The sequence below is a fragment of the Hippocampus bargibanti genome, linkage group LG04 (assembly GCF_051943395.1).
Source record: "Hippocampus bargibanti isolate YZ-2025 linkage group LG04, ASM5194339v1, whole genome shotgun sequence".
Classification (NCBI taxonomy): domain Eukaryota; kingdom Metazoa; phylum Chordata; class Actinopteri; order Syngnathiformes; family Syngnathidae; genus Hippocampus; species Hippocampus bargibanti.
In genome coordinates this window covers 24,334,375-24,349,015 of record NC_142737.1, presented here as the reverse complement: position 1 = coordinate 24,349,015, position 14,641 = coordinate 24,334,375, and the positions used below count along the sequence as shown (strand labels likewise).

Sequence of the window (14,641 nt, the reverse complement as noted above, 5' to 3'; positions counted from 1 at the left end):
CAGCTTTAAGACGGATTAGATAAACAAAGGCGCTTGAATCCTGTTTAGGCAGAAGAAAGGCCCTAATTAATTTGGGGAGACCACGGAGGCCCCAGGTCCACATCATCGGTCCTTTGTAGCAGGAATGCCAGTTATTTACCGGCGTTCCAAACAGGCTGCGGAAAGACGCGAGGTGATGACGTCTGGGGCTGCTTGTGAAGCAGATAGGAAAAGGATACTTTTCAAAAGCTAAAAGCTTCCCAGTTTTAAAACAAAGCGAAAAGGGGAGAGAACGACTGATTTTGAAAAGTGAGCTCACTCAAGGCACCCCCCCCCCACACACATACACACACACACACACACACAACCTGCTGCAAAGAGTCCCATGTTCTTATGAAGATGCCAATTTCTCTGTTTAAATGAAAAAAGGAAACACCACAGAAAATCCCTTATTCTAAATTACTCATGTTTTTTAACAGCAGATTCCTGCTTTTGATGGGCAAACATAAAGTGTTGGAATAGATGATGACACCAGCCTCTTAAAGGGCTCCGTTGTCAGCTGTCAGGCACGCATACATGTGGAAAAAGACCCCCCCCACCTCAATAGTGTCATTATATATCATATGTGTGGGAATATAGGATGGAATTTGCGTGAACAGACACCAGGGAGTGATAATTTTCACCTTTGCTCAGCCATTGTGTTCATTTCCATTGTGTTTTATGCACGTGTCCTTTTATGGTGACTCCTGAGAAAATCAAAGAGAACGAGCCGGACAGAAAAGCAGCCTTGATATGCCAACAAGGAAATGTTTTTCGGGAATTTTTTCCCGTTTCGTTGCTGTCCTTTATTTTCCACAGAAATGACGAAATGTGCTTCTTGCCAACAGGATGGGCGCAGGCTAAAGTTTTCCCACAAATGCTCGGATTCAAATATGAATAGTGAGATTTCAGAATAAAAATGTTGTCGTTATTGAAACTGTTTTCGCTGTCGTTGTTTGCGCCGAACGTCTACGTGCATTTGTTTTAAAAATGTGTTATATGTGTGCTTATTTCCTAAAATTCGCTAATAGAAGAACGATAATTAATTGGGCACTTTGGTACATTGTATTTTTTTTAATAATTTGGTGTAAGGGAAAAAAATAGCTGAATGACCAGTGTGGGGAAAAAAGGAAAACGTGTTTTTTCCGCCCTGTTTTTTTTTTTTTTTTTTTAGAACCCTAGCTTTTTTGTTGGTTTGTTTTTTTTAACACTTATTTCCCATTTCCCACCCGTTCATTTTAATGAAAAATCAATTGTTTAAACATTACATGTTGGAATAAACAATAAATAAAGCAGCGAGAGTCGTTTTTTAAGCCAATCAAAACCAAAAACGTCTTGAATTAATAAATAACATTATTTTTCTTTCTTACTAAATTTACTAAATTTCAAAATTTCAGGCGTTTGCATTTGGTTTGGTTAAAACGAATTGTCCCGTCATTTGAACGGATTGTTGCTTATTTGGTTTATTTCCAAGATGATCACAAAATGGGGGGGCGATATTTCCACACTACATCCCCGCGGAGAGAGGGGACACCCAAGGACCTCTTCTGTCAGCGGTCAACTGTTCACTTCCTCTCCTGCTAATTCTGGGATGTGGACTAATATTTGGATAGGGTAGGGTGAAATGTGGAGCACGTCGCCCAGCTTTCTGTCGTTGGGGCATCGTCAATGTGAAAATTGCAACGTTGATTATCTGACAGGCTCCAGAATGACAGACAGTAAATTAAAGAGGTGAAGAATACAGGCTACACGTGTCAGATGAAATATTTAGCATGTGAAATTTATACTCTATTGTTACAGAAAAGTGGTAGACCGGCAGATGTCAAAACCAGCCCTTCCCAGTGGGTGTCTTTCAAAGGTATTTCTGTTTAATAAAAAAGAAATACAAAAACAAGCAGCCAATGAGGCTTGGCGTTTACGAGATACGTGCCATTAAATGAGGCATGAATAGGATCTGTCATGTTAGCGCACCAAGACCCATAGCCTGCATGCCTGGCCCTCATCGCTTTTACACACACAAAAACCACAAATGCTACGGCTTTCCACAGTTAAAAAATAAAATGTACAAAATTGGAAGAATCCAAAACTGCTGAATTTTCACAATTAAATGAAATATATTTTAAATATTATGGTCCGTAAATATGACTGAGCACAAAAAAGAGGGCGTGGGTGGGATATGTCACGTTGTTTTCTAATAATACCGGACAAACTGGTGTGGTGTAGTCGTAAATTATCATTGTAACGAGTGTTATTTAATTGTAAAATATGTTTTTTTTAATAATGCGTTGGCGTATTTAGAAACGGATAAGGATAACGGCCATTTTCTGAGTTTTTTTTTTTGTTGAATTACGGTAGAATTACAAACTGTGTTAGACAATGAGTGAAACCATCTCACCCGAAAATGTAACCAAAAACATTCATTCTAAAACGGATTGTTATTCATGTCCACGTCTATTAACTTGATCGTCACACTAACGCCAAAACGTCACCACAAAGGGGGGCAGGGGCGAACACAAATACCACATGATTCATATATGAAAACATAGCATCATCCCAGTCTCGCATTTAAATGCAGATTCGCTCTGTCGTAATAACGGTAAAAACTGTACTATTCAGTCTTTGTGTTATCATTATAAATGAAATGTATTATTATTATTATTATTATTATTATTATTATTATTAGTATTATTATTATTAGTAGTAGTAGTAGTAGTAGTAGTAGTAGTAGTAGTAGTAGTAGTAGTAGTAGTAGTTTGTTGTGTTGTAGAAGGAGGAGGAAGATGAGTATTGTTATTGTTTTTATTTTTAGGTTTTGTTGCGATTTATTTTAAAAACAGACGACTTCTTTGAAGCAGAAGAAAACTACATCTATCTATCTATCTATCTATCTATCTATCTATCTATCTATCTATCTATCTATCTATCTATCTATCTATCTATCTATCTATCTATCTATCTATCTATCTATCTATCTATCTATCTATCTATCTATCTATCTATCTATCTATCCATCCATCTATCCATCTATCTACCAATCTGTACCTATCTATTTATCTCTATCGATCTGCAGCAGTGTCGTATATTTGTTGATGCGCTCTGCCTCCTCTTGAGAAGCATCCGACATAAATCGAGCTAATCCTCTATAACTGCTTTATCCCATTAGACCCCGCTGTTGCCTCTGTTCTTCATTGGGTGACCTCATGTGTAAATTGGACTCTATCCGGTTAATATCTAACAAAACACATTTCGGTTTTCACACCGAGTCCGAATACAGCCCAGCTGAGAAGTCGCAAAGCGACGGGAGGGGTACTTGAGGTCAAGTCCAGCGAACTCCAATAGGGTCTCACGCGTGGTTTTAAAAAATTGTAGAGTAGAAATGAGTGTCGCGTAATTTTCGGATAAATCTTTGCTGAATTGATCGAGAATTCTTGTAGTATAATAAAGACGCCGAGTATAATTTTCCGATGGTGTGTCGGTGAGATTTTCCAAAAAAGGACTGCATTGTTAATGTGTTCGTTTCATTAAATTATACATTAGAATCTGTTTGAGTCACCTGGAATTATTTCAAATGACTTGGTACTTTATCGGTCTCTTTGTGGAGGAGTAAATAAATGTGAAGTTTTATAATCATTCTATCATTTCATAATTAACACAGCAATCTGACTTGCTGATATAACATTTTCCCATGAAGAATGCAGCAAAACGCACATAATAAAATCTGACGCAACACCAAATTAGCCCTTGATCAAATTCAATTAAATTGTTCATTTCAAATTAATGGTTGAATCAACAATGCACGTTTGGAATTGAAAAGAAGAAATAACATCAATTCATACAGAAAAAAAATGCCTCCTCAAATGTACACCAACTTCGATCAGAGTGTATTAAAAATTGCGATTGAAGATAACCTTGAGGATTAAATTATAAATTACACTCAAACTATAAACGGGTGTGTGTGAAAATCGATGCCACACGCGTCATGAGAATGATATCGTTATACTGTTATAGTTATATCCTACCATAACGAAAAAAATGAATACATAAATGCACAAAACGTTAAACTTGGAACATTTCAACGAGATACACATATAATGGGGCTTAGTGGCATTAAAAAAAATAAATATCATGTAAAATATCCGATAAATAAAATAATATCTCGGATTATTTTGGATTTTGCCGTTTCAATATGCTGTTTGTTTCTATTCTAAAAAAGTTGCTCACAATGTTCTGTAATTTAGTCGGACAGTTACAATGACTTGGACGCCATCCAAATGAACTTGTGACAAAGTCTTATTAAAATAAAACAGGCCGAGCTCCGCGCACCCACACGCGCACGCGCGCACAGGCGCTCTTGTACCAGAGTGGGAGGCGTGAATGTGGATGTGGCTGGGCTGCCTGCCTTCTGAAAATCTCGTATCAGCTGCACTTTCTTTCTGCTGGAGGCAGGCGGGCAAAGTCGCCTTCGCTTGACAACAGCCGCCGCCGCGCAAACACGGAACGAGGGGCTCGCTCTCCAATTTGCGGATTGACCATGGTTTGACAGCGACGGGACCGCTGACCATCTCCCCTCGCTGCGGTTCGTTCAATGAACCCCCCGACCAGGGAAGTTTGTGCGTCTTTGCCGTAGCGGCGGGGAATACTTTCCAAGCAGACATCTTGGCCAGTGTGGGCATGTGAGAAGGCGTTTTTCGCGCGTGTTCTTGGGCTTTTTGCGAAGCCTTCTCCTGCTCTCTGGAGAAGGGGGAGGCGGTGCATGAGGAGGAGTAGTGCGCGACTTTCCCCTAACTCGAGCCCTCTGCCTATGGACGACGGTGGTCCCCTCTCTCCCAGGGCAAATGCTTTCAGTATTGCCTCTCTGATTTGCGCCTCGGAACAAGCAGGAAACGCGGCGTTTGACAAGCGGAGTCCCGGCCTGGACAAACCAGACGGGAACAACCACAGCTGCTGCACCATGCATTACAGCTCCGTGACACGGGAAATGGAAGGTAAACCAGTTTGTTGATGATTCGCTCACGCATGGTCAAACGCGTCATTCGGATGCGCCGTTTGAGTCCCAACTTGTTTTGATTCCGCAACTCGGCCAAACTGCGGTTAAACGGACTTTCTACAATTTTCTTAAACTCTGATTACTTTAAAAGAACAATGCGCTTTCACACAAAACAACTTAGAATATGCTCAAATTGCAATTTGAACCAAGGGTTCAAAATTAGGAACACTAAAATAAAAACATCTGGTACATTTTAAGTTCCTTGTTTTTTTGTTGGGACTATTACTTTACAAAGTTTTGTGGAAAGCAATTTTACAAAAACATGAGCTTTAAAGTCTTGCAGTGTTAAAAAAAAAGTCAATTTGTGGGCTCTCATTACCTTCAAAGAGCGTCAATGAAAAATCCGTGATAAAATGTAAACAAAGAAACACGCACACTGTGCGTAATGGCGAAACACGCGTGTTATCTCCTTTCAGTTATTTGGCCACTTAACTACATTCGGTCGGCGCATATTTGTTTCTTCATGTAAATCGGTATGTGTTTACGCAGTCACTCGTTTACACTGCTCACCCCCTCCCCCTCGCCCCCCACCCCAACCCCCTATTGTTTTGTGTCAACGGGGTTGATGCGTGCCCCATCCAAAACAGGATTGGGTGCCTGAAAGCCCATTAAAAAGAAGGGGCGCACTTTTGTGTCAATCAGACTCTTCTCTAGGCGAGGAAAGGGCACATTACCTGCAGTTCCTTATCTAAATAGAAATAAGAACCGGTTTTATCGCAAAGGGGAGGCCCTCGCGGCAGATAAGAGAAGCGGGCTGCCTTGCACTCGAACACACGCACACACGCACACACACACTCACACACATACAAACGCACACACGCTCAACGGCAGCTCGCGACAACACCGATGAGCGCAATCGACACAAAAGAGAAAACAAAGCACGGACTTGGTCGACTTTGGACACGTCTTTAATTTTTTTTTTCATTTGGATGCTCTGCCCCAGAGATGTAGGACATACCGAGACGCCAGATTTTAAAACGACACTGGCATTTTCATTCGGGACGCATTTATTCTATTTTTTTTTTTGTCTCTGTTTAATACCGACTACAAGACCCATTAGTAAATCCCGTCTTTTTGGAATGATTTCAGCCATTTCCAGCCCGTGGCTGACGCAGCTGTCCCATTTTTGCGATGTTGCAGCCTTCACGACCAGCAGCCTCAGCAGCCTCAACACCCCGGCGGGATACCACCTCTCCCCCTCCCCCGGGGACCCTTACACCCAACACGAGGCCCACTTTGAGCCATGCTCGGCCGCTCAGCCCAACTACAGCTACTCGGGCCAGGCCCCACCGAGCGACCCTGTCGGGACCCCTTGCTCGTCGTCCTCGTCCAACTCCACACCGAACAGCAAGAACATCGTCAAGAAGAACCCCAAAGTGGCCAACATTAACGTCCAGCTGGAGATGAAGGCCTTGTGGGATGAGTTTAATCAACTGGGCACCGAGATGATCGTCACCAAGGCGGGCAGGTAAGGCCATGATACTCACATTAAATCAATTTATAGCCTGACAAATCTTCAATGTGATCCCGCAGCTTCAAATCTGTTTTATTTGATCACCGTGTTATTTTTATTTATCAACAATATTGCATTTTAATTGGTTATGTACAAACTTTGCTGTTATTTTGCTTTTCATGCAGATATTTCTTATTCTAAAATACAAGTGTCAGCAGTTACCTTACTCTACTTGTATTTAAAAACAACAAAACGGTGTTCTTTATCTCAAATAACTTTCGTAGTTTTTTCAGTGCGGTGTTTATTTACGCGTGGGGTTATTTAAAGGGTACCCCCTCTCCTAATCGGTGGCTAGTGTTTATTTGATTGAAATCTATGCATATGTCATCCTTTGGCTGATTTGAGCACGCAAGTGCGCGCGATAGCGTGTAAACTGTGACGCGTGTCGTGTAGGTGTGGGTGCACGTGTGCGTGTATGTGTATGTGTATGCGTGTGTGTGTGTGTGTGCGCGCGCGCGCGCGTGTGTGTGTGTGTGTGTGTGTGTGTGTGTGTGTGTGTGTGTGTGTGTGTGTGTGTGTGTGTGTGTGTGTGTGTGTGCGCGCGCATACGCGTGTTTTGCAGAAATACTGTAACTCAATTTTACGCACGGCCGTCGCTCACTATTTCAATTTACTTTCAAATCAATTCTCGATAATTATTTCATTTGGATTTTTTAAAAAGTTGGTGACGTTCCTTTATTTTTTCTCATCGATTCAAATTTTTGAATGTAATTGTGTTCGTTGTTTCGGTTTTTATAATAACAGTTGTAAGTATTGTTATTATTATTTTAATGATTATCACTAATTCAATTACAGATGGTTATTTAATGACGATTTTTTTTCCTCAAGCTTTGTGACGTTTCTTTAAGTTTGTTCTTATAGTTCAAATTGACTGAATTTAATCGTGTTCACGTTTACGGTATTTATAATAGATATTATTATTACTATTATTATTGTTGATGTTTTTCTCCCCCACCTCGTGCCCGAAGACAGCTGGGATAGGCTCCAGCAACCCCGCAACCATAATGAGGAATAAGCGGTAAAAGGAAAATAGATGGATGGATGTTTTTGTTGCTTTTTTTTTCATTATCACTATTGTTTTTTTTTCCTCAATGATATGGAATATGCAGGGATCTTCAAAGCGAAACCTCCGGGCCTCTTAAATCATTTTTATCGCGATGGGACATTGCGAGTTTGCAGGAATATTTCAGAGGTCATCTTTTGAGAATGTACAGAGTGTACTTGCAGCTTGCAGTAGATGGAAATAAAGTGTTGCATATATGAGATATTTTTTTTCCTAATTATTGCGAGGCATCATTGATCGATGATCATGATTAGTATCTTAATATGAATGAATATTGTGATTTATTAATCATGACATATATAATAAAAGTACATGTATAAAGGCGTGCATTAAAATGATAAGAGTGAAGGTTTACCCTTCGGCTCCGTCACGTGAACTTTACGGGCAATTATACATGCATACACACATATAGCATATTAATACTATTAAACAGGACAACCGAATAAGGTACACATGGTGTAAAAGCGCGTGTATTGCAGCGTGACGGCAAAGAGAAGAGCATCGCCTGGAAAAAGAAGAATATGGAAAGCGAGACTCTTTTGGTGCAGTGTGACAAGTAGCACTTCAGAGGCTCCTCCAGCCTGCGAGCAAGCCTAAACACAGACGTTAATTGAGCGTTGATATCGGCCACCCTTAAACTGACATGGGCATTAGTCTGCTCAACCGCTCAAGCAAGCGCAGAGACGCCGAGTATAGGAGAATGGAATAATTACATTTTAAATCCAAAATTAACTCAATGCACTCGCAGCGTGTGGGCATTTTAAACTGCTTCTTGTTGGTTAATTGTTACGTGATACATTTACATGCAGGCATGGTCCTATGGTTACTATGGAAGAACAAAATGTAAATGCGTAAAGTGAAAAGTTGGCTTGTTTTGAGCAGGCAACGCGGGTCTGGAAACTGTCAAAACTTTAAAAAACGTAATTTAAATCTTAAGGGCACGCCGAAAAAATACGCGATCAAGTCATTCCCACTATAATTTGAAGTTTCGAATTTTCTCCTACTTTTTCCTTGACAATGCATTTTTTTGCATGGACGTTAATTTTTATTACATATATTAAATGTATATTATATTTTGTTTTTTTTTGTTTGTTTGTTTTTAACCATTGTCAATTCATCAGTTTCTCTGCGCAAATGTGCTGAGTGCGGCTGTTTACAGATGAGTCAAGTGAAGAACTTGACAATTGAATGTTCATCTTCTCTCTAGGCGAATGTTTCCAACATTCCAAGTGAAAATATTTGGGATGGATCCAATGGCGGACTACATGCTCCTAATGGACTTTTTGCCAGTCGATGACAAACGTTACAGGTAGCGTCGTCGAATCCATTATATTTTAAATGCACAAATCACATTCGATTCAATCTGAGAGAAAATATGACTATATATACGTAATTTGGATGCAAAAACACGTTGTGGTTTTTCTAAATCGTTACGTTCACCACTTAATAATTGACTTAAGGAGATAAATACCATTGTCATCAAATGGTGAGTAGTTTTACTTTATTTGAATCGTATTGTGCCGATGACCATTATGTTTGAGTTAGTTGTGTGAATGAGTGTGTGTGCATGTGTGTTACTTCCGGGTTGAGTGAACGCTGGCGCAAATGGACAGCCGCAAGTGGACAGCCGCTAGTCACTCGCAGGAAAACATATCCCGTAAAGTGTCCTTGAGAGTTTTGAAAGGCGGTTATAAATAAAGTGTATATAATATAATAAATATATTTGGATTTGGATTTGCCTTTATTCGTCTCGCAGTGGAGAAATTTACATTTCAATTTATATTCAAACAAATTGAGTGATAAATGACCTCTGTGATCTCCACAGGTATGCGTTCCACAGCTCTTCGTGGCTTGTGGCGGGCAAAGCTGACCCGGCGACCCCCGGAAGGGTCCACTACCACCCAGACTCTCCTGCTAAGGGCGCCCAGTGGATGAAGCAGATCGTTTCCTTTGACAAACTCAAACTCACGAACAATCTCCTGGACGATAATGGGCACGTGAGTGCAATTCATGAATTCATCCGTATCCTCGAGGCTATGTTTGTGTGTGTGCGTGTGCATGTTTGTGTGTATCATGTTAACCCGATGCGTGCATGTCATCTCAGCATCATAAAATATAATTTCACTGTGTATTTTATTCATACATTCATAATTCAAAGAACACACTTGGAGTATTGTGTGAATAATGCAAAGTAATAAAAGCTGCTTATGTGCCCCGCCCCTCCACTCCATCCCAGATCATTCTTAACTCAATGCACCGCTATCAACCCAGATTCCACGTGGTCTATGTGGATCCGCGCAAGGACAGCGAAAAGTACGCAGAGGAGAATTATAAAACGTTTGTGTTCGAGGAAACCCGTTTCACAGCGGTCACGGCGTACCAAAACCATAGGGTAAGAAAGTCTCTCGGAAAAACGTGCATCTGTGATCGATTATTACGTTCTAATAGACCGTATATATTTTATGTGAAATTTTATGGGGGGGGGGGGGGGATGCAATACAACACATTTTGATTTGTACAAGGCTTTGACAAGAGCAGACCAGATAAAATATTTTCAATTTCTTGGGAAACACACTTGCGATATGATAAATACAAATAAAAATATAATTAAATCTCAACGCATAATTCCATTAATATATGATGTTGTTACTATGCTTGAAATGACGTTTTCCTTTCTTTCTTTCTTTCTTTCACCAATACAGTTACCATTAAATTAAGGGTAGCTAGGCTATGTCCCAATAACATAATTCCACTCAGAGGCAACATTCAAACGTTAAGGAAGTTTGGCTAATGCATAAAAAGTGAGGACTGTATTGATATAAACTATCGAATCTTTTAACGTCCATGCAAATTATGCAAGAGTTGTATCTTACATTTAGCTTCCCTACAATTACTCATGCCTCCCCACAAATGAATATAATTCCAACTGGAGTAATCGGTTGCATTAAGTCGATTGTTTTGACTTTCTTGTTGTGACTTTAGATCACCCAGCTGAAGATAGCCAGTAACCCCTTTGCAAAAGGCTTCAGAGACTGTGACCCAGAGGATTGGTGAGTTTATATTTACTCTTACTACAAAAAGTCCTTTTGACATGTTTGTACATGATACGTGGTGCAACAAAAGAAAAGGGGCATTTGCAAGCATTAGGAAAATGGATTATTAGTCTGTTTTAACAATACGTAAGTGCCAGACGGGTGGTACTTGCGTGTTAAAAGTACACAATGAAGACTGTGAGCTTTAGGGAAACACTGGATATTGTTTCAAAGATTATCGTCTGCTTTTCAGTCATTGATAGATCTGCAAAATTTCTCCCCACACAAAAGTCGGCACATCTGGTACGGAAACAAGTGACTCAATTTCTTCCAAATGCCGTCCATTTTTCCCCTTTCATGCTTTAACTAAACAGATTACTCCCAAGCTTGGCCTTATTAATCAACAAATAGGACCATCTGACTTACGTACTTTCTGCTTTTATCCGTCTAAAATGGAAGATTGGTTATTGTGTAAGGACTTAAAACATGCACTGCAGTTATAAGTCATTTCCATATAGCAATTGAAAACAGGCTAAGGAAATCGTGGCCTTGGCGTTCATTAAACGACTCTTGTCTTCCTTCCCTCAGGCCCAGGAATCACAGGCCAGGCTCCCTGCCAATAATGAGTGCTTTCGCTAGAACAAGAAACCCGATGTCATCTCCTCCTCAGCAGAACGGCACGGAGAAAGGTCTGCAACTCCCTCTTTACTCCAACTTGAGCTTCATCTGACGCCTGATGGCCAACATCAAACCAAGTCAGCTTCTGTCTTCTTGACAGCTGGCTCTCTGCCCATGTGGGCCGTGTTTCGTTCCATTTCCATCATAAAAAGTGATGCATTTGAAGGATTGAGCAAGCACTGCCCTTTAGTTCAACAAATTGATAGTCGCTTACGACAAATTAAAAAAAAGACCTTTGTACTAGTTAGTAACACCTTTCACATAACCAGAGCACTCTTATTTTCAAAATACCAACATTTGTATTTCCAACACTTTATCAATACTGTATAATTGAATGTTTTTGCCTTTTCTAAGATGGACAATACAAGACCCAATTTGATGAGCCTACCACCAAAATGGTGACCAAAAAAAAGATTCTGATACATTGCTTGAAGCAACAGTAATTGTTTGGGAGCTAAATAAAAATTGTATGTCACATATGAATACATTGTAAATAGTGCATGATTGTACTTCTCGTGACACACTGTTTAATCTCCTTCAGATGACAACAGGCGGGAATATGAGCGAGAGCCCGACGGCACACCCATACACGCTGACCCGGCTCACCAGCTGATGTCTCGCGTCCTCAGTCCCGCCCTGCCCGTCCCGGGAGGCCTCCACGCTGTCCCGCTCACCGGCGGCCGCCCGAGCCCCCCGCACGACCTCCGGGCGGATCCTCACTCTCTCCCCCCGGAAACCCTTCACCACCATCCTTACAAGTACCCGACAACCTACGAACACTACCTGGGAGCCAAGACCAGGCCGTCCCCTTACCCTTTACCCAGCATCAGAGGACACACGTACCACCATCACATGAATCCGGCCACAGCTAACATGTACTCGGCCACCAGTGGGCCTGTAAATTATGACTACGGGCCCAGATAATGACTGCTAATGGGGCACTGCATTGTAGGAATGGAGACTGCCTTGAAACTTTTCATGCAACCTGCAGGGTGAATTCAAAGACTGAAAGTCCCTTCTACTAAATAAACCCTGCTGTATTTATTAAAAGAATCTCTTGGGGAAGCACGGGGGGACAGAGGGGAGGGTCAAAGCCCTGGGTGAAGTTTTCTGTGACCTGTGAACTCAATGGCAATTGCTCCACATCAGCCAACCTGAGCAGTTCAGTTGCTGAACCAGCAGGCTGAGGAAAGCACGTTTGATCACAGACTGGAATTTAGTTTTTTTTGTGTTGAATGCACTTTTTGATTTGCCTTGTTTCGAAAGCTTTCAAAAAAGCCATACATTATATAATCCCTCAACGTTGTAAGTAGATGACATGTTTGCATGCTGAGCTCATCGGAGAGGCGGTGGAAACACATTGAAATGTATTTTTTTTCAGAAGGGAAAAAAGACATTGAATCATTGAACATGAACATTTTGAGCCACTCTTAGAAGCTTGTACCATGGCACTGACTTACAGCATTTCAAACTAAATAAATGAATAAAAGAAACTAAATAAATGAAGCAGAATGACTGCGATGTGTCTGTAAAGTAAACATTAAATTCTAAAGTAATCTGACCCTGTTTTTGTGTGGACCCTCCACGATGGATATATAGATAGACACGCAGAATTTATAATTTATATATATATATATATATATATATATATATATATATCGCCTCGAGACCAGCTGCCAATGTGAGCAATGCAGGGGAAGCAGGGGAAAAGGATGCCTGAGGGCGCCTGACCTCTGACTGTTTAATGGCTTGTAAAGGTGTCAGAGGTTAAATAATGTTTCTACTCATTTTAAGTCTGACTAATTGTTGGTATCATTTTGTGCATTGTTTGGGATTGCTTTCAAAGGCTTTCATCCTATTTTGATTTTCTTGAATCAATGCCGCCAGGAATGACTTCTAACTATCATTAATCATCACCAGTGTCACCGTGCAATGCACACATTGATCCACACAACTCGTTCAACCTATTTTGTCTGGTCAGGAAGCGGAGGTCTGGAGTTGTGTTGACCGCCTGTTGCTTTGTGTCGCCGGCCTGCAGTTCATGCTGAGTCTCGCATAACCGCATGGCACTGGTCACAAATTGGTCAACAGCGACAAAGGGATGCCTTTCAGGAAATGGTTTTTTCAAGTAAACCACTCATTGATGTCATGATCCATGACGATTCGAGGTATTCTGGAAATATCATCCCGGTAGTAAAGTGACCAAAGCCACCAGCGTGTTCTTCTAAAGAAAAAAAAAAAAAAAAAACGTTATTCTGTTGAATGTTAGTTATGAAATGTTTTTGCTAATAAATCTATGAATCATTTACAACCCCAAAACACATTTTTTGTTACTATTTAATAAAACTTCAAAAGAGGGGAAAAAGGGATGTAAATAAATGTAGACTAATTAAAGTCTCACTTAAACTATGAAATACGCACACACACACACACACACACACACACACACACACACACACACACACACACACACACACACACACACACACACACACACACACTTTTGACTGTTTTCTTTGACAACATTAAATGTTTGAACATGCATCATGATGCAGATCCCTATAACCCCGCTCCTCCCCCCCCCACACACACACGCAGGCACGCACACACACACACGCACGCACACACACACACACGCGCACACACAAGCACACACACACACACGCACACACACGCACACACACGCGCACACACACACACACACACGCACACACACGCGCACACACACACACACACGCACACACACACACACACACACACACACACACACACACACACACACACACACACGCACGCACACACACACACACACACACACACACACACACACACACACACACACACACACACCATCTATCTAGCAAAAAGAAAAACATAACCAAGGAAATGCTCACAAAAATAAAACTTGAAACTTGGGGTACTTGTTAGTCAAGGTTTCTCGTTACTTTAGTTCAGTCAACAGAGAGCAGCCAAGCAATTTAGTTACGCATCAGATTGTTCAATTATAAAAATACTGTGTAGTTGACAGTGTCAACAAAAATCATACATTTGTAAAACACTGCATCTGAAAGAAATCCCAATGTTTTTCCAAACATTTAAGATGAACATAAAAACATCCATAAAAAGAGCTGGATAGTCACCATAGTCTATTAAATGTATCCATCAATTATGCCATCATATAGTTAAATGAAAAACAGTTTGAGTTATAAATAATATCACTAGGAAATGAAAAACAACCGCGCTTGTTGCATTGTTCGTGAACTTGAAATAACATTGGAGTCTTCCCAAAA

The 14,641-nt window shown here is 40.7% G+C and overlaps 1 protein-coding gene across 2 annotated transcripts; it reads left to right on the top strand.

The window, feature by feature from the left end:
- The first annotated feature begins 4,439 nt into the window (after positions 1–4,439).
- On the top strand, positions 4,440–12,912 carry tbx1 (T-box transcription factor 1). 2 transcript variants are annotated; one of them, XM_088994816.1, is made up of 8 exons: positions 4,440–5,003; positions 6,206–6,533; positions 8,849–8,950; positions 9,467–9,638; positions 9,878–10,033; positions 10,624–10,691; positions 11,262–11,362; positions 11,893–12,912. In XM_088994816.1, exons 1-8 carry the CDS (start codon positions 4,772–4,774, stop codon positions 12,273–12,275), a joined length of 1,542 nt encoding a protein of 513 aa, XP_088850942.1. In that variant the 5' UTR covers positions 4,440–4,771; the 3' UTR covers positions 12,276–12,912. The 2 variants fall into 2 exon arrangements, with proteins under 2 accessions (XP_088850942.1, XP_088850941.1); XM_088994815.1 differs by having other exon boundaries at positions 6,155–6,533.
- Positions 12,913–14,641: the final 1,729 nt, after the last annotated feature.